The 23764-nt window shown below is 41.4% G+C and overlaps 1 protein-coding gene across 1 annotated transcript in view; it reads left to right on the top strand.

Annotated features, from left to right (window-relative positions):
* The window catches only part of ATRN (attractin), a 271410-nt gene extending 247646 nt beyond the window's left edge, over window positions 1-23764 (top strand). The window contains exons 26-29 of the mRNA XM_006874825.1: window positions 10112-10190; window positions 16748-16855; window positions 20924-21038; window positions 23640-23764. Coding sequence (XP_006874887.1) covers window positions 10112-10190; window positions 16748-16855; window positions 20924-21038; window positions 23640-23764 — 427 coding nt within the window. The remainder of the gene's footprint in view (window positions 1-10111; window positions 10191-16747; window positions 16856-20923; window positions 21039-23639) is intronic.

The raw sequence follows: 23764 nt of genomic DNA, 5'->3' as shown, positions 1-23764 counted from the left end.
AAAAAAAAAAAAAAAAACTTGTGGATACAGTTAAGATTTTACTTAGAGCAGAAGAAAGAGAGGAGAGGGACTGTATTGGGCCACTGAAGGGATGTGAGCATGGCCTCAGCGCCTCACACTTTATCAGTCCATAACTGGTTACCTATAGCCATCCGCTGACCACCTACCTAGCTGTTATCTGGGATTTGAATTCAGTTGTACTAACATTATATAGAAACATTTTAAATTTATAAATATATATAACACAGCACTTGCTAGTTAAACATTTTTCAGATATATGATTTAGCAATATCAAATAACATTAATCATGTTCAACCATCACACATAATCATTACCTAATTTCCCATCACCGTAAACATAAATTTATTGCTTCCAGAGCTTCCTCTTTCCCCATCTCTTATGCCCACCACTGTCTGGAGTAGTCTGTATCTATTTGTCTATTCTTGTTTTTTCATATCCATGAGTAATAGATAGTGTCCCACTGAGCCAGCAGTTGAGGCAATACCAAGAGTCGAGGCCCATGTGGCAGACACACTGAGAAGCACTGATGATTACCTAGTTTATAATATTTGTATTCACCAAGGGGCCCTTGCTCTAATACTGATATACTCTGAGAGTGGGTGAGTTACAAAAGGGGAAATGAATGTGACAACTACACTGCAGGGGAGAATAGGGAGAAGGGAGGGAAAGTGAAGTCTGCAGGGGCTATGGGGTGATGCTGGAATTGTACTTAAAGGCAATTAGTCAAAAATCAAAAAATCAGTAGCTGGGAGAGTCTTGATAGTGTCCCTGATTAATTATGGGACAGGGTTGTAGTCACTTTTGCTCAATCCCAGACCCCTTAGAGGATAGACTCATTTTGTCTATGCCTCAATCCCACAATGACATTATACAATATTTGCCCTATTATGATTGATGTATTTCCCACAACATAATGTTTCCAAGGTTCATCCTTGTTGTAGCACATATCAGCACTTCATTTCTCTTCATGGCTGAGTAGTATTCCATTGTATGTATGTACCACGTATTGGATATGGACTTCTCTGATGATGGACATTTAGGTGTTTTCCGCCTTTTGGCTTTTGTGAATAGTATTGCCATGAACGTTGGTGCACATATATCTGTTTGTGTTACTATCATGTCTCTTTCAAGGAGTGGAATTGTTGGGTCATATAGTGGCTCCATGTTTAACTTTTTGAGAAACAGACTAATTTATACAACAGCTGTAACATTTTGCATTCCTACCAGCAATGTATAAGGATTCTAGTTTCTCCACATCCTTGCCAACATTTGTTATTTTTCGTTTTTTTAATTTGAAGTGCCATCAAGTTGGTTCCAACTCACAGTGACCCTATATAGGGTTTCTGAGGAGCACTTGTGGATTCGAGCCCAGTGCTTATCCTATAGCACCACACCAGGACTCCTTTTTTTTTTAAATCCTTGCCATTGTAAAAACCCACCAAAACTCAACTCATTGCCATCAATTCTAACTTATAGTGCCCTATGTAGAATTTCTGAAACTATAAATCTTTATGGGGACAGACAGCCTCATCTTCCTCTCACAGAGCGGCTGATAACTTTTGAACCTCTCACCTTGTGGTTCGCAATTCAATGCCTAGCCTACAGTGCCACCAGGGCCCATGTTTGTTGTTGTTGTGTACCATCGAGTTGGTCCCAACTCATAGTGACCCTGTATAGGGTTTCTGAGAGGAGCCAATGGATTTGAACTGCTAACCTTGCAGTCCAGTGTTTATCTTACAGTGCCACACCAGGGTTCAGGACCCATCTTTCTTGTTGCTGTTGTTAAGTGCTATGGAGTCTGTTTTGACTCTTAGCGACTCTGTATAGGATTTCCTACAAGCAGCTGGTGAGTTTGAACAGCCGACCTTGTGGTTTGCAGCCCAGTGTTGATCTACAGAGCCACACCAGGACTCTGGGTCCCATCGCGGTTGGTGGTTGTGTGCCACCGAGTCAATTCTGACTTACAGCAACCCTGTTTAGGGTTTCCGAGGTTGTAAATCTTTACAGAGGCAGAAAGACTCATTTTTCTCCCACAGTCACTGATAGATTCGAACTGCTGACTTTTTGGTTAGCAGCCCATTTCATAACCCACTTTGCTACCAGGGTCCATCCTAGTAGGAGTAAATGATATCTCATTGTGGTTTTGATTTGCATTTCTCTAATGGCCCCAACCATTTCAGAATAGTCTCAGGAAAGTGCAGCCCTCAGACAACCACAGACAGGTTTAGAACAAAAAGACCAAGGGTTCTTGTTGAGGCTAAACATGTTATGTATGTTTGATAATCTGCATATTAAGATGTGTTTTTAGATCTGTATCTGTATTGAAAATATAGGGGAAATGGTGAGAGGCTGCAGTGAGACATGTGAACATTGAGTTATAGTCCCACCTGCACCCAAAGTTTTACAGGAAAAGAAGGGAATGGTGTTGGTGAATGCCACCACCTTACTTGTGTTACCCTAGGAGAATCATGTACATAACAGCTTTGAGGGCACAATCTCTCTGTGTTGGTCATGCTGTTGTGTTGGACAGATGGAAGGAACTGGGTTGTTAGCTCTTTCAACAGGAAGGTGGATGCTCCACTTGCGCCTGGGAGTTAGGGCAGGTGTGGGATAGAATATATCTGAGTGTTGCTTTCCAGCTGCAATGAAACACAGCCATTCCTCACTTACCTACATGGTTAGGCTCCTTAAGCAAAATTGGTGTAACTTGAGGAGGATCAGGTGACAGCTGTCCTGGATCACAGACCCTCAGAACTGCTGTGCGCTACCCTGCACTGGAACCTCGCAGCCCTGTCATTAGGGCTAGCACTCAAGTGCACCAGGGGCCTGGCAGCTGGACTAGAGGCTCAGCTCTGGGGCTCAGACAACCAATTGCACTGGGGTCAGGCTGTTTAGTGAGAGTTACTGCCTGTGCCCATATTTCCTCTCCCCTGCAGGTTCCTCTTCCAAAGCCCCCTCAATGCCTACTGTCACCCTGCAGGCCATGGAGGGCTACTGGTCTTGGTCTTAGTCTTGTACTTGGAATCCAAGACCAAGATTAAGAAGCCTAGAAATTAAGTTGCTTGGAAACTAAGCTACTTGGAAGAGGCACTCAGCAGCCCAGGCCAGAGGAGGAGGGAGAGGGGATGAGGGGGACAGTAGCTACTGCTTCAGTCCCTGGGCGCCAAAGTACCATCAGTGCCCTTCCTGCTGCAGGACTTGCTTCCTCCAGGACACTTGAGAGGAGCAGCAGCATCTGCTCTTAGAAAGGCTCAGAATCTGCCTCAGTTGCCTCTTTCAGATATAAAGCTCCAGTGGTGGCTCCAGAGATAGAAATGGAATCAGCAAGAGGCCTTCTGAAGAGCTGGCTGCTTCAGATGAGAGCTGGACAGATGTGGGTGACTCTGTGAGCCAGGAGTGCGATGCAGGGAGGAGACCCAGGTTAACGCACAAAAGAGTTGGATAGTAGGTTTTTTTCCACAATTACCATAATTGTGAAACATCAGATAATGAGATAGTCACTAAATAAGAAGTAGGTGTAGTTCCAAGAGAGACTTCTAAATGACACCAGGGTCTTCGCCTCTGCTACCCCCATGATTGTACTCACCTGCGTGCAGCACTCTCTTAACCAACTTAGAAGTTGTGCACATTGGCTTCCTGTCCTTCCATGCAAATTTTCTGCCTCCTTGTGTTTATCTGTTGGTATAAAAATAACAAAAATCAGGGGTCACACATGGAAATGAAGAAAGACTGAGATAGATTTCTCTTCTCATGCTCCTATACTGGTTCTCCCCAACTTCTTCATATTGGGTTATCTCTCCAAGGACGTTCTCTGTGTTCACTACATCCTATGCATCTAGAACAGATCCTGGCCAACCAGCATTGATTGATTCAATGAAAAATCTAGACTCTCAGGGAGGAGAGGAAAATGGCTCAGTTGAGTTCATGGCAGCAGAGCTCCAGCAAGATAGGAACTGAAGGCAACTCACCTAGTATTGGCCTAGTGGAGCCCCTGTATCTTTTGTCAGGGTGCCCATGAAAGGGGTCTACACTCTTCCACCTCAGTGGAAAGGCTCTGGGTAGAGCAGGTGCAAAAAGACAGCAGATCAAGAATTTCATTTTGGACAGGCTGGCTTGTGAGTTATCTACCAGACAGTGAAGTGGAGGTGTTGTGAGCCTAAATACAAACCTGGAAGCAACTACCAGTGCAGCCTAAGGATTGGCATACAAATGGTATTTGAAGCAGTGAGCTGTGGGGCACCTTCAGATTTCTGCTTATCACAGGGCAGAGGCTCAGTCTTCCTAGGACCCTAGAGTGCCTCTCTCCAGCCACTCTGAGAGGGCTCTCATGGTGCCTGTGCTGGATGTACCTGAAATTACCATTCGCCAAGCCAACTCCACCCTGCAAAATGCAGAGCTCAGCCAGGAAGTGCCAGCAGCACAGTCCCTGGGGCCTCATGTCTGGTATGCTCTGAAAAAACAAGTTAATGCATAAACATGCCAACTTTAAAATTATTTAAGTAGTTAGCTAAGAGGTTTCTTTTTTAGGCTCATTCTTCTTTTGAACCTGAATTCAACCATTTTCTGTGGTCTATCCCAGTAGCTTTTCAAACCATTTACCAGCTGGTTTGCAGAGACATGTTACACTGAAAACCATTTTCAGTTATAAGACTACTAGAAGTTATTCCTTCCTAATACTTTTAAGAAAATTATTGACTGATACGAGGTGCAACTATTGGTCTGTCTTGGTCCAAGCAAAGAAGACTGATGAAAATTGGCAAAGATAGTTGGCAACAGTTAGTCAAATGTAAACAAATTGGCAAAGATAGTTGGCAACAGTTAGTCAAATCTCCACAACCCTAAGACCAGAAGAACAAGACGATATCTGGTTACTACTACCAGTGCTCTGAAAGGGCACTTAGAAGATCCTGGATAGAGTGGGAGAATATATAGAACGAAACTCAAAATCATAAAAAATGACAAGGTTTACTAATCAGATCAAAACCAGTGGAACCCTGACACTATGACCCTTTGTCATCCTTCAGGTGTGGAACTGAGCTAATCCCACAGCTTAACTTTCAGCTAAGCAATAGATAGGCATATAGAGGGGACAACAATCCTAGTAAGATACACACACCAAGAATGGTCATCCATTCAATTTCAGAAGAACAGCATTTACCTAAGGACAAAATTCAGAAGGATGGGGAAAGAAGGAAGAAGGAAACAAGAAACACAGTAAGTGGGATAAGAAGTGATTTTACTTTGAGAGGAAGAAAATTATTAGCTTGAGTTTGTGATCATTTTAGATATATTTTATTCTTAAAATATATCTACTTACTAAGTAGATTTCAAGATAAAGCAGACTGTTTTAAACTAGAGAAAAAAATTAACAAATTATATATAACCTCAAAAAAAATTAATGCACCTTACCAAAATAAAAATGAGGAAAAGCATAAAGATAGCATAAACACTAAAACAACAGCAATGAAGAAAAGGACAAGAAAGCCAGCAAACAAAATGAATTCAGCACAGAAAATTTTAGGGAACAAAGGAACCATAAGCATCACACACACACACACACACACACACACACACACAAAAACGCAGCAAAAGTGCCATGAAGTCGGTTTTGACTCATAATGACCCTGTAGAGGGTTTTCAAGGCTTTTAAGTCTTTGTGGGAGTAGAAAGCCACATCTTTCTCCCACAGAGCAGCTGGCGGACTTGAATCATGAACCTTGTGGCTTGCAGTCCAGTGCTTATCATATGGAGTCACCTATCAATAATTACACTAAATGTAAATGGATTAAATAAACCAGTCAAGAAACAGGCTAGCAGAATGGATAAGAAAATAGGATCCTTCAGTAAGAGAGACACACCTTACACACAGACAAAAATATACTAAAACCAAAGGATGAAAAAATATATATATAATGCTAACAGCAATAAAAAGCGAACAGGAACCCAATTAAAAAATGGGCACAGGACATGAACAGACACTTCACCAAGGAGATCTGTCTGGGCTGCCAACAAACATATGAAGAAATGTTCACAATCACTAGCCATTAGAGAAATGCAAATCAAAACAACAATGAGATATCATCTCACACCAGCAATAACAGTAAAGATCAAAAAAGTACAGGATAATAAATGCTGGTGAGGATGCATAGAGACTGGGACCCTCCTACCTTGTTGGTGGGACAGAAAAGTGTTCCAGCCTCTCTGGAAAGCAATATGGCGCTTCCTCAGAAGGATGAAAATAGAAATACCTTATGATCCAGCAATTCCTGTACTTGGTAGTTAACCCACAAGGAACACGAGACATAACACGAGTAGATATATGCACACCAATGTTCATAGCAGCACTATTTACAATAGCAGAAAGATGGAGACAGCCTAAGTGCCTATCAGTTGGAAGAATGGATAAACAAACTGGTACATACACACAATGGAATATTATGCTACATTGAAGAATAACAAGGAAGCGGTAAGCCACCACATAACATGGATGAACCTTGAGGACATTATGCTAAGTGAAATTAGTCACAAAAGGAGAAATATGCATAGGACCATTATTGTAAAAGATTAAGAAAAATAACCCACCCTAAAAAGGAAGGAAAAAATTATATATATATTTGCTGATCACCAGGATGTATGGGATGAGAGGAGGGGAAGATAGAGCACAGGATAGGGAATAGATACAGGATATGTGGGGTGGGGGGCAATACACAAGAAGGGGAAGGGGAATGGAAAAACAAGGCTGATGGGAGGACAGTTAGGCAGGTTTGCATGGGCTAAGTGGGTCAGAGGTAAATGATGATGTATGTACAACCTTGGAACAACAGGGCTCCATGATACAGGGATTGATGCATGGTTTGAATGAGTAAAAGAGGGGAGTAATGTTAAGATGCTTGGCTGTCTTTTGAATCTTGGTTTCCCTTGCCAACCATTGTAAAATAGCCACTTGAGGAGATGAGAAAGGAATAGCCAGAAACATCACAATAGAAAGCTTGTATGTCTGTCTTCAGCCTATAACTGTGATTAGAATATCTTAAAGGGGGCTAGAAGTTGCCCAGTGAAAGAGGCTTCCTGTGGAGCCTTTACATTGCATAAGACCATAGGTGGAATCCTGAACCCAATCCAGAATCTTCTGAGGTGGGAAATGTCCACTTGAAAGGACAAGTAGGCCAGCCTGGAGCGGCTAGAAGAACAGAAGATACTTTATGAAAGAAAGACTGGCAGGAAAAACGAAAAGCAATAAGGGTAGTCTGATTGACTACTACAAAAACAAACAAGCTGTTCACTCAGGAGCCATCAAGGCAAGTGGGCAGGTCCCCTCAGGACAAACCCCCTTCCAAGACTAAAACTTAAGGGGAATACACGAGCAGGCATGTGGTCTGGCTGATGACCACACTGGTCACCGATAAGGAGAAGAGGGGGGAAGAAAAAACCCTGAAGGAGACCTGATTGACCAGCAGTATGGCAAGACCTGGGGACACCTGGGCCCAGAGGCAGTGACACTGCCACAGAGGACTAGAGTGGAGAATGAAGCGTCTAGCTGATATGAAGTGAGGGGAGATGCACAAGAACACCCATACTTACAGATAGTACCCACTTGACCAAGATTCAATGGCTGGATGATCAGAACTCGACTAGAAGAAGAAAGAAGAGAAAAAAAAGAGTAACCTGCTACAGTTTCATGAACTTTACCTACACTTATGGATGTAGTAGCTCAAAAAAGGGAACAAATCTTTATAGCGAGGATTACTTCCCACCCCATCGGTACACAGGGTTGACTGGGATGGGCAACTTAGACATTGGCTACCAAAATTGGGGGGGCGGGGGGTACAAAGGCAAGAAGTGACTGGCTTACAAGCTTTCAAGATGGAGCCTAGTTTCAGATGGGGCGGGGGAAGGTAAAATCTCCACTGAATGATTTCCAACTTGTTGGGACTGGGCTAATGAAAGGAGACGGGGCTAAGACTCATGCGGTACAATAGTGAATAATTGCTATCAGGAATGCCTGTGAGGGTTGGAAATGTAAAGGTAGATGTTTTGTAACAAAAGAAGGGGCATGACTGATTTTGCAGTCCAGGAGCAGAGGTCCCTGGGACCTCAAATGAGAAGAGCAGAATGCTGGACCCTACCCAGTGAAGCAGTGATGCCAAAAATGGAGGCAGAGACAGTGACAGTAGACAGATGGAACAGCTGGGGACACTGGACTCAGGGAGGGAGAGGGGCTGTGTGCCGACCGCCAGGGAGCAGGCCTGTGGGGTGTACCCTCTGGTTGTTTGATGATGCATGGAGGGGATTGTAATCGTTGCAATGAAATGAAATACGGTAGGATAAATGTAAAACTGGTGTTCTCCCATGTAAATCCACATAATTCACAATAAAAACTTTAAAAAAAAAAAAAGGAAAATCCAGGAAGGTGTTTTAATAAAGACTCTTTGGGTTACAAAGAACTGAAATACTTAAGAAAAAAAAAAAAAAGAACAGGAGTGGCAGTATTAATTTTTGATAAAAATAGACTTTAAGGCAGAACCCAGCATAGAAAACAAAGAAGGATCATAACACTGCATTCTACCCAAAGCATTCTGAAAATATAATTCAGATTCCAAAAACTAATCACTAACTTTATATGGAAAAAAGATATCCCGGATAAGCAAAGCAGTACTAAAGAAGAACAAAGCAGGAGGCCTTTCTCTTCCCTGATCTCAAAACCTGCTGCGCAGTCACAGTGGTCAAATCAGCCTGGTACTGGTACAACAAAAGGCACATACACCAGTGGAACAGAATTGAGAACCCAGAAGTAAATCCATCCACCTAGGATCAGCTGGGTTTTGGCCAAGTGTCAAAATTCAGCAAATGGAGAAGAGATCATCTCTTTTAACAAATGGTTCTGGCAAAACTGGAAATCTAATTGCAGAAGAATGAAGCAATACCCGTATTTCACACCATATACAAAACCAAACTCAAGATGGATTAAAGGGTTAAGTTTAAAACCTAGAACTATAAAGATCTTCAATGAGAAAATAGGGATAAACTTAGGAGCTCTGATACATGGCATAAATACACTATCAAACATGACTGAAAACACATAAACAGCAAAAGACAAAATAGGTGACTTCTGTCCAGTGCTTATCTGACAGTGTGGCTTCAAAAATTACAGTCTCTTTCAATTCCATTTTTCCATGAACTTTTTGAATTCCCCTCATATTATTATGTGTAAATTTATACTCCTGGTATGGCGCTGAAAGATCAGCACTGGACTGTGAACCACAAGGTTGGCAATTCAAACCTACCAGGTGTTCCTCAGAAACCCTGTACAACGTCGCTGTGAGTTGAAACCAACTCTAAAACACTTAATGATAACAAAATATGAAAAGTTAGGGAGCCCTGGTGGCACTGTAAGGCTAAGCACTGTCTGAAAATCACAAGGTCAGTGGTTCAAAGCCACCAGCCACTCTGCAGGAAAAAGATGAGGTTGTCTCTTCCCATAAGATGTAAAGCCTCAGAACCCTATATAAGGTCGCTGTAAGTCAGAATTGACTTGATGGCAGTGGGTCTTGGGTTTTATGAAAAGTTAATTGTTACTCTAATAACTTTCCCACTATTTTTGTTTTTGTTTTTTTAACTTTATTGTTGTTAAGTGCCATCGTGTTGGTTCCAACCATAGTGACCCTATATAGTATTTCTGAGGAACAGCTAGTGGGTTTGAACTACCGACCTTGTGGCTCACAGTCCAGTGCTGAACCTGCAGTACCACTGTCTGCTAGGATAAGTGACAGCACACACAAATAGTAATTAGGTTATATAGCATGCTTGTTATTTCTTTAATTATTGTAGGGTTCGTCTTCTGATTTGGGGTAAGCGGTGATGGGTCATTCTGATGTCTGAGTACTTTGTAGGGACAACATAGTCTAGAGGTCAAGTCAGGAATTTCAACTACCACAGACTTGTCTCACTGCTTCCTATGAACCATGCCTTACCTTAAGGACTCATCAGAAAGGAGCTTGGAGTTAATATTTGGGGACTCTTTCCCTGCCTGGCCAGTGGTGCTGATCCTGATCTGGAATAATAATGACTTGGTCCTTTTCCTTTCTTGCAGTTGTTTCCTCTCTTTGCTCCTGGTGGCAGCTGTGGTTTGGAAGATCAAACAAAGCTGTTGGGCCTCCAGACGTAGAGAGGTAAGCTTCAATGGATGAAGATTAAAGACCCCTGTTACAGCTTTTGTTCTTTTCTTTTGGTTAAAAGCAATTCCGTTTTAACTATTTTGTGATCATTGCTTGATAGATTTAGCCACAGTAAGATTAACGCCATACTTTCTACAGTATATGCTTGCAATCATATGGTCAGTAGACTTTGATTAGTGCTCCAAAGTCTAGTTAATTCTAGAGGGTTTATCTTTCTAAAAGGAAATTTTAGTATTGACTTCTAGATGACAAGTGTATCCTTCTAGCACAACTCCGAATTTTTGCATTTGAAGTGGGAGCTCTTTGGGCGTTCTTAGCAGGGCCACAGCCAGCACTTGATTTGGCACGGCCTTCATAAAGCCTTTCATGAGGATGTGGCTGAAAGTAGCCATTTAGGCATCTCCAGAATTTCTCATCATTCAAGGAAAGATCAATCAATATATGCCAAGTTAAGGTTTTACTTGAGTTTTTATTTATAATATGTATCTTGATTTTTCCCAGCACTCTATTCCAGCAGTGGCATTAATAAATCAAGCAAATATTTGCAATTGACAAATTCAAATAATTGAACTTAGTTAAAATTGCAACATAAAACTTTATTTAGTGTGACACACCTCATCATTGCTTTGCCTCTTTTTCAGTCATTATGAGAATTGTGTTGCAGCTAAAGAAAGCCCATTGGGTTCCTGTATAAATTTATGTCTTTTTCTATATAAAAATTGCAGATCAATTTAGAAGAGAATGGAAGTTATCTAAAAATCATGACTCGCAAGCACTCAGCTCTATCTTAGAACATTACTGCCTTTGGCAGTGTTAGGGGTGGCTCCAGGCCAAGGATTACTTCTGGGCTGTACCACCACCTTTTCTAACCCCTTGAAGAGTGATGTTATCCTAGATACAATGTTGCATCCTCTTTATTATCCTTATTTTTTTAATTCAAGGGATAGCAACATACTCAGAGGGTTTTTTATTTTTGTTTTTGTGTTTATGGTAAGTATATAAGGGGGCTCCCAAATATTCATGTAAAAATGGAATTCAAAGATAATGGAATTTTCCCACAAACTTTTGGAACTTCCTTCATGTGTGATGCTGTGGGGTACAACACTGGACTGCGAGGTCTGTTTGAACTAAAAGGTTAGCAGTTCAAACTGACCAGCCGGTCATTGGAAACCCTTTATAAGGTTGCTATTTGTCAGAACCGACTCACCAGCCCTTAGCAACAACAGCATATAGCAAAATATTTGCCATTCCCATAGCGGCCCTGTATAGGGTTTCCGAGGATCAGCTGGTGGATTTGAACTTCCTACCTTGCAGTTCAAACTGACTTTACAGTCGAGTTCTTATTCTACAATACCATATCAGGACTCTCTAGTATTCTAGTTAGTGGAAAAACTGAGAACTGAGCAAACTGAGACACTTTTCCCTGGATGGTAAGACAAGGGCAGGTGTAAAACTTCTTATAAAAATAATTGATAACCAGGAGTGGAGGCCCCTGGGACCATCAAGGGAGAAGAGCGGAGTGCGGGACCCCACCAGAGAAGCAGTGACGCCAGAGATGGAGGCAGAGACGATGACGTGGAGAGATGGAGCAACTGGGAACTCTAGACCCAGAGAAGGAGAGGAGCTGTGCACTGATGACTAGGGAGCAGGCTTGCGGGATATTACCGTTTGGTTGGTTGATGATGCATGAAGGGGATTGTAACCATGGACATGTAACTATATAAAATAGGATGAATGTAAAGCTAATGTTCTCCCATGTAAACTATCACATAATTTACAATAAGACATTTTTAAAAATTGGTAAAAGTCATCATTTAAAAAGAGCTCTGAGCAGCTGAGGACTCTAGACTCATGGAAAGAGAAAGGCTGTGTGCTGGCAGCCAAGAGGCAGGCTTGCAGAATGTACCTGTTGGTTGTTTAAATGATTGTATATTCCTGAGTGTTTTGCTATACAGCCAAAAAAACAAAAAACAAGAGCGAATAGAAGCAAGTACTGTTGAATGGTGATGCATGGAGGGGATTGTATTCATTGCAATGAAATGAAATATGATAGGATGAGTGTAAAACTGATGTTCTCCCATGTAAACTATCACTCAAGTCACAATAAAAACTTTAAAAAAAAACAAGCATGTTTGCCATTCCAACGTTGTTTACTTGTAGAATTCAGTGTCATTAATCCCATTCATCATATTTGGAATTATCACTATCAAAGGGCTTTTCTTAGTAGCTCTGTTGTTAATAATAATTTTAAGTTCCCAGTGAATTTTACAGTGTCCTGAAAAAATACGTAAGTTCCAAATGGAATAATAAAGAAGTCAGAAGCTCTAGTAAGCCAGTAGCCAGGGAAGGAATCAAAAACTTATTAAAGTATTATTCTTTTCAATGAGGGCATTAGGCCCAGACAGTTTTATGATTGAGGTACAGTTATAAAGATAGTAACAGTCTGTTTCTCCTTGAGTGCTTATAAGACTTATTTATTTCTAAAATATGTAAGAGAGTGTGTTGGCTCTGTAGGATAAGCATTGGATGGTGAACCCACAAAGTTGACAGTTTGAGTCCTCCAGCCACTCCTTGGAAGAAAAATGAGGCTTTCTGCTCCCACAAAGATTTACAGCCTCGGGAACCCTATACAGGGTGACTAAGTGTCCGAATCAATTCCACAGCACTTAACAACAGCAACAAATATGTAAGCCATTCCATACCAAGAAAAAGTGTAAAACATATTTCTAATTCATTCTGTCCATAGAAACCTTGATCCCCAAGCCTGGAAAAAATAAAAAACATGAATTGGGAAGGAAAATTCAGAAAAGGAGGATGAGAATGGTTGCACAGCTCGAAGAATATAATTATGTAGAAATTGTTGAATTGATGTATGTTCTGCTATGTATATTCTCTACAGTGACAAATAATTTTTTTTGTGTGTAAAGGTTATTTGGGGGAGCAGGGGAAGGGGGACACAGTGGACAGGGATCTGCTCACCCCTTCTTGGCAGCCACTTTCCTCATGGCTGCCAGGATGTTGCTGAGCTCCTCTCGCTTCCTCTTGGCCTTGATGTGTGTTCCCACCCTTTTCTTGATGAACTTGAGTGCCCGCTTGTTCTTGGAGACCTTGAGCAGCTCCATGGCCCGGCGCTCATACGGCGCAAAGCCACACACCTCCCGGATCATGTCCTACACGAACTTGGTGTGCTTGGTGAGGTGCCCATGGCAGCTGTGCCGTGGCTTGCTCATGTTCTTGGTTACTTTGTGTCCCTTATTGAGGCCAACTACCATAGCTGCCATGGCTGCTTTTCTTCCATGGCTGTTGCAGTGGAAGGACAAATAAATGTTTGAAATTTTTTTAAAAAGCCAATCTTATCATGACTATATGTTCATTAATTTACTGTATAATGAACATACCATTTAATGTTAGAAAACCTACTGGAATACTATAGTGTTGTTGTTGCTGTTGTTAAATGCCATTGAGTTGATTCCAATCCATAGTGACCCTGTATAGGGTTCCCAAGGAGCAGCTGGTGAACTTGACCCACCGACCTTGCAATTCAAATGACTTTGCAGTCTGATGCATTAACCCACAGTGCCACACCAGGACTCCAGAATACAGTGTATCAGTGGGTTAAAAATAAAACCTAAATTCTCAGTAGAGACCAATTATCATTTAGCTGTTTATTGAAATTCAACACTCATTTCTAATTTTAAAACAAAACTTTTGTTGTTGTTAAGTGCTGTCAAGTCTGTTCTGACCCATAGCGAACCCTGTGTATGCTTTCCAAGGAGCAGCTGGTGAGCTTGAACTGCCAATCTTGTGGTTTGAATGACTTTGCAGTCCAGCGCATTAACCCACAGCGTCACACCAGGACTCCAAAACAAAACTTAGTAAAATTTAAAACAAAATCTTAATACCATAAAGAATATCTAGATAACCTACATCAGTCATGATTTTAAAAATAACAACCCAAAAAAACTAGAAATTGTATTAGTAAAATCCAGACAGGTTAAACCACACTCAGAGCTGACATTTGAGTATTTCTAAGCTCTAGATACTGTTCTAGGTAGTTTTCAACACATTAATTTAATCCTTCCAACAGCCTACGAAATAGGTGCTGTTGCTAGCACTATTTTACACATGAGGAAACTGAAGCCCAGAAAGGCCTCAGAACTGAGGTTCAGAAGTCACTAGCCATCATCACATAGTTACTAAGCAGGGAGCTAAGCTTTAAAAGCAGGGCTTCTGCCTGTTCAGCCCAGCCTAGCCCAGCCCAGCCCACGTTCCTAGGTTCTGTTCTATTCCAAGTGCTGCGGTTTCAGTAAGACAGACTCTCTGCTCCAATTCACACCCTGGAGCCATTAGGAGACACACAGGAGATGATGTATGTGGAAGCACTTAGAATAGGGCCTGGCCAGGAGCAAGAACTTTGCAGTGTCACCTGCTGTTATTCTTCTTGTTGTAAAATAGCATCAAATCAGTCCTACAATTCTTGCAGTTCCCAGTCATTTGCCATTGTTCTGGATATTCAAGACTTTGTACCAAGAGAAAGAGGAAATTTTGTTATGGTTAGAAAGATGACAAAAGTATTATTTTTGGATAAGGTTTTTGAGACAGTGTGGTACAGATTTGCCTGCATACAAATTAATACTTACATATAGCAACAATAAATAAATAACACAGAAACCAAACCACCAACTGGAAAATATTTGCAATGTGCATGAAATAGAAAATAAGGAAAAGGTGAACACAAAAAAGTTATTTTTAAAAAATAAGCTTAGTTTGTGGTTGATCGATGAATAAACTAAATGTTTATTCTTAGAATTTGGACTTTCTGTGTAACTGAATCTGACCATTCAGAATATATTTCACTATTTCTGAAATCTCCACCACAGTTTGCTCCTTCTAAAAACTACAGAAGGATTAGCTATTCTTTTACAACAGTAATGGCAGCTAGCATTGAGTCCTTGCTATGGGGCAAGGCCAAGTTCCAAGTGCTTCCACACACACTGTCCCTGCTCACCTCATACACATATCATAATGTGAACTAGAGGAAGGGGGGACTCAACTTACTCAAATTCCAGCACCTGGAATTACAGACCCCAGAGTAGGGCTGCTGTATACATTAGTTTAATGAATGTATCAACAGCTTTATGAGGTGTAGAATGTGAAATTTGGTATTTTAAGAAAATTTTACCCTAGAAATGTTCTTCTAGAGCAGAGCTGTGCTCTCTCCAGCCCACAAGTCTACTTCCTACAATAGGAGACAGAAGTAAAGGGTAGTTATCCTCCATGGTATGGCCTTCAAAGCTTCAATGACATGTCCAGAAGACTTCTCTTGTTAGTGAGATACGGTTAACTACTCGCCATGGGCTAGGCACACTGTGCCATTTAAATGTCTCATTGGATCGAATGACAAACTCTGGAATAAAAACTTATTTCAGAAAGGAAGAAATAAAAACCTAAAGACTGTAAACATCATTCTTAAGAGCATACAGCTGAACAGCATTGTAACGGGTTCACACCCAGCCCTCGTTTGTCTCTTTTCCTGCAGAACTTCATGCCTGTTGATGCTTTTAGTGTATACTACCTTTCTAAATAAAGAGCTCTCTCAGTTCCTAGAACTGCATAATAAGGGACTAGTTTTTGTTGCTATGTGAATACCTGGTTCAAGTTTCAGCAAAAAAAGAAAGCGTGATTTTAAGTTATTAATAAAAATAAATTGAATTGCATCATTTGTAATATTTAGCAAGCAGAAATAATAGCATTATACCCATTAGTACTTTAGTGTGTTCTCTCTAACAGTTAAAGACCACATTCTACAACAGCCCTGGTGTGGTGCTGTGGAGTAAAGCACAGGACTGCAAGGTCAGTTTCCAAAGAGCGGTTCAAACTCACCAGCCGCTCTTTGGAAACTCTATACAGGGTCACTGTGAGTCAAAACTCAATGGCACTTAAGAACAATGACAACATTGTTATCTAAAGGAACCTTGGTGGTGTCGTGGTTAAGCATTAGGGTGCTAATCAGAAGGTCAGCAGCAAACCCACCAGCCGCTTCATGAGAGAAAGCTGTGGCAGTCTGCTTCTATAAAAGTTACACCTTTGGGAACTCAATGGGGCAGTTCCACTTTGTCCTATAGGGTCATTAAGAGTTGGAATTGAGTTGAAGGCAACGGGTTTTTTATGTTATCTAGGTATTAGATAATGTAGTCGATGTTCAGTATTCCCCAAGTGTCTCAAAGATACCTTTTTAGATTTGGTTTATTTGAATAGGATAGAATAAGGTGCTTTTAGTATGTAGCACCAACTCAGCTCACTGCCATCAAGTCAATTCCAACTCATGAGAACCAGTCCAGGATTTTTGAGGCTGTAAATCTTTATGGGAGCAGAAAGCCTTATATTTTGTCCTGCAGAACAGCTAGTGGGTTTGAACTGCTGATCTTGTGGTTGTGGTTAGCAGTCCAGTGCCAATCCTACAACACCACCAGGGCTTCTTAATATGTAGTATTCACTAATAAAGTCTCAACATTCATTGCCTTAATGCTTGCTGTATTATTTATCCATAGCAACTTCTTCGAGAGATGCAACAGATGGCCAGTCGTCCCTTTGCTTCTGTAAATGTTGCTTTGGAAACAGATGAGGAGCCCCCTGATCTTATTGGAGGGAGTATAAAGGTGAGAATACTATTCAAAAACCCCTATAACTTAACTTGCCAAAACTCATACTTCTAAGCCTGGGAAACCAGAAAACTTAGGATCCCTATTCGTTGACTCTGATTTGTCCCTCCCTCTCTTTTAACCTTTAACCCTGAACACCGATGCTGTCTGCTGTGCTTTTGCTTTCTGTTTTCCAGCCTTTGGTTTGTGTCAGTAAGCATTCTTGGTTTCTGGGAATTCTGAAAGAATAAATGATTAGTTCAGTTTTCTTGTTAGTATAATCTGGCATTTTGGATGGATCTTGGTTGGAAACAGAGAGTACCAGAAAGATGTTTACCTGTGCTTTATTGACAATGCAGAGGCTTTCGGTTGTATAGATCTTTGCAAGCTATGGACAACATTGCAGAGAATGAGTATTTTGGAACACTTAACTGTGCTCCTGAAGAACCTGTACATAGACTAAGAGGCAGTTGTTCAAACAGAACAAGGAAACACTGAATGATTTAAAAATAGGAGAGGTTTGTGCCAGGGTTATATTCTTTCACCATACTTAATCTGTATGCTGAGCACATAATCCAAAATGTGTGAAGAATTTTGGATTCTGTGAAGAAAAATGTGGCATCGGGATTGGAGGAAGACTCATTAACAACCTGCAATATGTAGATGACACAACCTTGCTTGCTGAAACCGAATAGGACTTAAAATATTTACTGATGAAGATCAAAGACCACAGCCTTCGGTATTAGATGCATCTCAATGTAAAGAAAACAAAAATCCTCACCACTGGACCAGTAAACAATATCTATATAAATGGAGGAAAGATTGAAGTAGTCAAAGACTTCATTTTGCTCAGATCAGCCCTCAACACTCATGGAGGCAGCAATCAAGAAATCAAACAACATACTGCATTAGGCAGATCAGCTGTACAAGACCTTTTTAAAGTGTTCAAGAGCAAAGATGTCAGCTTGAGGACTAAGATGCACCTGACCAAAGCCATGGTACTTTTCAGTAACCTCATATGCATGTGAAATTTGGACAATGGATAAGGAAGACCATATAATAACTGATGGATTTCAGTTTATGGTGTTGGAGGAGAATGTTGAAAGTACTGTGGACAGCCAAAAGAACAAAACAACCTGTTGGAAGAAGTACAGCCAGAATGCTCCTTGGGAGCCAGGTTGGCCAGACTTCATCTCTCATACTTAAGACATATTATCAGGAGGAACCTGTCCCTGGAAAAGGATATCATATGTGATAAAGTGGAGGGTTGAAGAAAAAGAGGAAGACCCCCAACAAGATAGATTGGCACAGTGGCAGCAGCAATGGGCTCAAATGTAGCAATGATTGTGAGGTTGACACAGGACTGGGCAGTGTTTGGTTCTGTTGCGCATAGGGTTGCTGTAATTCGGTACCATCTTGATGGCATCTAACAGTGACAATACCAACAACATTATGTGACATAATACTTTAAATTTTTACTTGAAACTGGCTAAATCAAACTGTAATTCTATATAATTGTGTTTGGGAGATGATAGAGGAGAAAAGTCATACTTCATTATATATTTTGGAGAAAATACTTATTTCTAACCCCACCCCACTCCATCCCATAAAAAGATGAGAAAGAAAAAAGAGTAATATGACTTTCGCTTTTGGAAAAAATGATGATGGTATAAATACTTTTGGGAGCCTTCCCATGCTAACTGCTATATCCTGAACAAAACATTTATTAAGCATAAATGAGCTCACAGGAAGTAGGTGATCTCATTCAGGGATCATCCTCCTCCTTCCCTGCCCAGCCCCCAAAAAGGAACACACTAGATCCATAAGTGGAGTAAAATGGTTCCAGGTTGGCAGCACAGTACCGCACCTAGGCACAGTAGATGGACAGCCTCTCTGTAGGAAAGCATCTCCAGTTTAGTCCTGTGGGAAGCCCACAGATCAAGATCAAGGAATCAAACAGTACTAAGGATAAAAGCAAAAACAGTAGATGATAGACTTTAGATAGTACTCCAGACGTTAGAACTGACAACTAGAGAATACAGTTTACCTCACACCATACACAAAAACTAAAACAAACACCTGCATCCTTGATGTACTCTTATGCTCATATTCATTCTTTCATTCAACATCCAGTCTGTAGGCAACTCTTGCTGACTTTGTCTACAGAAGTATTCCCCACCTGGCACAGTTACAGCCTCAATCTAGACCACTGTCTCCTCACGTAGACGACTGCCGGAGCTTCATAACTGGTTTCCCTGCTTCTGCCCCCAAATCCATTTAGTCAGTTCCCTGTGCCACTGCCAGACTGGTACCTGGTAATGATTCTTTTCACCCAAATTCAAGATTGATGACAGATTGAGAAGCATGATAAGCAGAATTCTAAAGTTGGCCTCCAAGACCTCTGTGTCATGGTTACTCAGTCCACCACTATTCTAGACATTGCTGTAAAGGGAGTTTGCAGATGTAATAAAAGTCCCAAGATGCCTTTGATGTATGAAGAGTGTTTTCTCCAGCTGATGGCAGAAGAGGAAGTCAGAGAGATTCTAAGCCTGAGAAGGACTGGAAGCACCATTGCTTAGTTGACAATAGAGGAGGCCTGTGAGAGGGAAGGTGGGCGGCATGTAGGAGAGGAGAGCAGTCCCTGATTGGCAGAAAGGAAATGGGGGGCCTCAGACCTACTGCCTCAAGGAACTGGATTTTATCAATAGGCCAACTTTAGAATTCTACCTACCATCCTTCCCAGTCTGTCATCAATCTTGAATTTGGTGGTGGTGGTGGTGGTTTTGTGCTGTGGAGTCAGTTCTGACTCATAACAACCCCTCTATAGGGTTTCTGAGGCTGTAAATCTTGACAGGAGCAGAAAGCCTCATCTTTTTCCTGCGGAACAGCTGGTAGTTTCGAACCTGCTGACCTTGAGGTTAGCAGCCCGATTCATAACCACTACGCTACCAGAGAAAAAAAAATCATTACCAGGTACCAGTCTGGCAGTGGCACAGGGAACTGACTAAACGGATTTGGGGCAGAAGCAGGGAAACCAGTTATGAAGCTCGGGCAGTAGTCTACGTGAGGAGACAGTGGTCTAGATTGAGGCTGTAACTGTGCCAGGTGGGGAATACTTCTGAAGACAAAGTCAGCAAGAGTTGCCTACAGACTGGATGTTGAATGAAAGAATGAATATGAGCATAAGAGTACATCAAGGATGCAGGTGTTTGTTTTAGTTTTTGTGTATGGTGTGAGGTAAACTGTGTTCTCTAGTTGTCAGTTCTAACATGTGGAGTACTGTCTAAAGTCCATTATTGTTTTTGCTGACTTTTATGCTTGAATGAGTTTGGAAGTGGATTCTTCCTCTCCAGATAAGAGCCCAGTCTTGCCTACACCATGACTTCAGTCTTGTGAGACCCTGAGCAAATAACCCTACAGAGTCCAGAATCCAGCTGGACTTCTGACTTACAGAACTGTTGCGGTAATAAGTACTTGTTGTTTTAAGCAACTAAGTTTGTGGTAATTTGTTACAACAATAGAAACTATCACATTGTTGTTAGGTGCCATTGAATCATTATCAATTAATAGTGACCCTATGCATAACAGAACGAAACACTGCCCAGTCCTGCACCAACCTCACATCCAACAATGTTCAACTAATATAGAGGGCATCTTTTAAAACTATGTCCAAAGGCTGCAAAAGAAAATACATACTTTTCAGAGCCAAATGCATCTAAAGAATAAATGTGGAATCCATCTGGCCAGCCAGCTAGCTCTTATAAGTGGGTGAACAGGTCTGCTTAATGTCTCAAGGACAGCTAAAGGAGATTCAGTATTTAAAAGTCCATATTTCCAGAAATGTGCTTGATCCAGATATGCAGAACTGTATGACCTCTCTACCCCCAGGATGGTAGTTGACAGTAGCGTTCTTCTCATTAATGTTTGGTTGTTAGGAACTTAAATGTTTCCTTTTTTATTATCTTTAAAACTGTGATGTGTCTTCTTCTCTATTTCTAAAATCCATGGCCCTTGTTAGCACTAAGTGACCATTACGCTGTCTGTGTATGTTAGGGCTTTAGATAATTTTTTGTCTTCCTCCACCAGACTGTTCCCAAGCCCATTGCATTGGAGCCATGTTTTGGCAACAAGGCTGCTGTCCTATCTGTGTTTGTGAGGCTCCCACGAGGCCTCGGTGGGATCCCTCCTCCTGGACAGTCAGGTAAGTGGATAAGGATCAGAGGCAAACACAGTTTAAATGAGAAAGGAGCTCCATACCCGATAGTTCCTTTTCTTAAAAAATTTATGATAAAGGCAGTATAGATTAGTACCTATTTCACATCATGGCAAAGATTCAGTGAGATAATTCCATTGTCTGTTATGTTCCCCAAACTCTTTTTCCTGAGGTCCCCACTCATTCCCACTCAGTGGGAAATCCAGGATTCTCCTCACAGCCGCCAGCTTCCTCATTCTCTCAGGGTAGTTGATGCTTCAGATCAGTTTCCTGTGCTGCTGATATTTCTGATTCCCTTGGGCTCTGGCTCTTCCTTTCCGGTCTTTGTCCTTTTTCTGACTCCTAAATTTGAGCTTTCTCCCTCTTCACTCAGTATACTCTTCCTCACCTGTCTTATCTGCCCTCTGGCTTCTAGCTGTCCCCTCAGAGCTACTGTTTCTCAAATCGGAACTTCTAGCACTGCTTCATTTTTCTTGCTTTTCTATTCCATTTCAAGTATAAAGCATGAACAATGATTATAACAACATAAAGGAACTTTTTACTCACTATCATCTTAACACCAAACAATGCTGATTTTTCCTTTTCTAGTCCTTAACAGCAATTCAGTTCTTTGTACTTTCTTTCGTTTTTCATATAACTGTCCTGAACATTTTTCTAATTTCTGTTGTTGTTAGGTGCCATGAAGTCAGTTCCAACTCATAACGACCCCATGTACAACAGAAAAGACCACTGCCTGGCCCTGCACCATCCTCAAATCCTCACAGTTGTTATATTTGAGCCCTGTTGTCAGCCACTGTTGTCAGCCCATCTCAGTGAGGGTCTTTCTCTTCTTCACTGACCCTCTACTTTACCAAGCATGATGTCCTTCTCCAGGGACTAGTCCCTTCTGACCACATGTCCAAATAACACCTGCTGTGCCTTTGCTTCACTAGTTACTTCTTGGTGTGCATTCCCCACTGCAGGTCAGGCAGTAAAAGCACTTTACATCTGGCATTTTGTCCTTATGAGCCACCCTCTTGTTCTGTAGACTTAGTGAGGCATCAGGGTTACAAGCTCCTGTAACACAGCTCTGGAGATTCTCAGCAGGATCAGAGTTTGCTGGACTCCCCTGTCTCCACACATGTTATCAACACAACTATCCCAGAACTATACCTTCCCCAGTGTCAAATGAATCAGTTACTGATACAAAAAGGAAATCGAATCCTGTGTACCTAAAGCAAAGGTAGTCCTGAGGGTGAAAGGTAATTGCTGTTGATCACATACAATGTACCACGTGCTGGGTACTTTACATAGATTCACTCAGCTCCTCAAGTTAACCGCATGGTACAAATGAGGAAACTGAAGCATGTTGTTGTTGTTGTTAAGTGCCGTTGAGTCGGGTCCGACCCATAGCGACCCTGTACAGGGTTTCCGAGGGTGTAAATCTTTACGGGAGTAGAAAGCCTCATCTTTCTCCCGCGGAGCAGCTGGTAGTTTCGAACCGCTGACCTTAAGGTTCGCAGCCCGATTCGTAACCACTACGCTACCAGAGCTCCTTAGCATAGGCAGGTACAAAAACCTTGCTAGTCCAAAGCCTGGTCCCATTGTCTTCTCTGACCTCTATCATTTAAAAATAACTGATGCTGATAATGAAACAAGCTATATGAATGGTTGAATGTGAAGCTGATGATGTGCCCTGTAAACTTTCACTCAATCCAAAATAAAAACATTTAATAAAAAAATAATAATAATAATAACTGATGCTGACTAGCAGTAGGGAACAGTCTGAGTCTTCTTGAGGGATGCTCTTTCTCAGCAACCATTTGGAGACAGGCAGGGGTAAGGTTTAGTACTTGGAACCTGTCTATAGTCAAATTGGAATATTCCTACCACCAGGCAGTAAGCACTGTGCTTCATTAGTCTGCTGAAAAGTAGGCTATACCTTTATGGAAAAAGTTAGGAGGGGAAAGTAAGACTGTGTGTTTATGTAAAGAAACCCTGAAAGGATATAAAAACTAATGAGAGAGGCTGTGAATGGAGGGGTGGGAGCAGCAAGGGAAACCAGGTAGATACTAAGACTTTGACCCGTATACCTTTTTTTTGTTTTCTTTCTTTGCACCTTGGAGATTTGAAAATAATTTTTAAATTATTTTTTTTTAAACAAGCTGCTCCTTAATTGTGGATTTGGGCAAAAGAAATGCTGTCTACTCCCATTGAAATAGATGTGGCTGATACTTCATACGGTTTATTTCCTGTCCCTGTAGAGTGTGTTTATCTTATTAGGGCCTTTACTGTATTAAGTCAGTGGTTCAAACCCAACAGCCACTCCTTGGAAACCCACTACAGGGTTACTATGAGTCAGAACTGACTCAACGGCACTTAACAACAATATAGTAAATATGATTTGGTGTAGAATGTACTACTTAATGATGGAGAGCTAAAGTGATAATATAACCATGAGGCAAAACTATAAATGTGTATTTTTACCTGTTCCATATAAATACGAACAGTTTTTGATCCTTTTTACTGAAAAGAATAAATGCTAATAAAAATGGGGGGAAGATGGAAGCAAGCTACTCCTTAACATGTGCTCCCTCTGTGGGTTTTCAGGTCTTGCAGTGGCCAGTGCCCTGGTGGACATTTCTCAGCAGATGCCCATAGTGTACAAAGAGAAGTCGGGAGCAGTGAGAAACCGAAAGCAGCAGCCCCCCGCACAGCCAGGAACCTGCATTTGA

Source organism: Chrysochloris asiatica, unplaced genomic scaffold (genome assembly GCF_000296735.1).
Source record: "Chrysochloris asiatica unplaced genomic scaffold, ChrAsi1.0 scaffold00304, whole genome shotgun sequence".
Classification (NCBI taxonomy): Eukaryota; Metazoa; Chordata; class Mammalia; order Afrosoricida; family Chrysochloridae; genus Chrysochloris; species Chrysochloris asiatica.
Note: the sequence above shows the minus strand (reverse complement) of the source record. Positions and strands in the feature narration are given on the sequence as shown.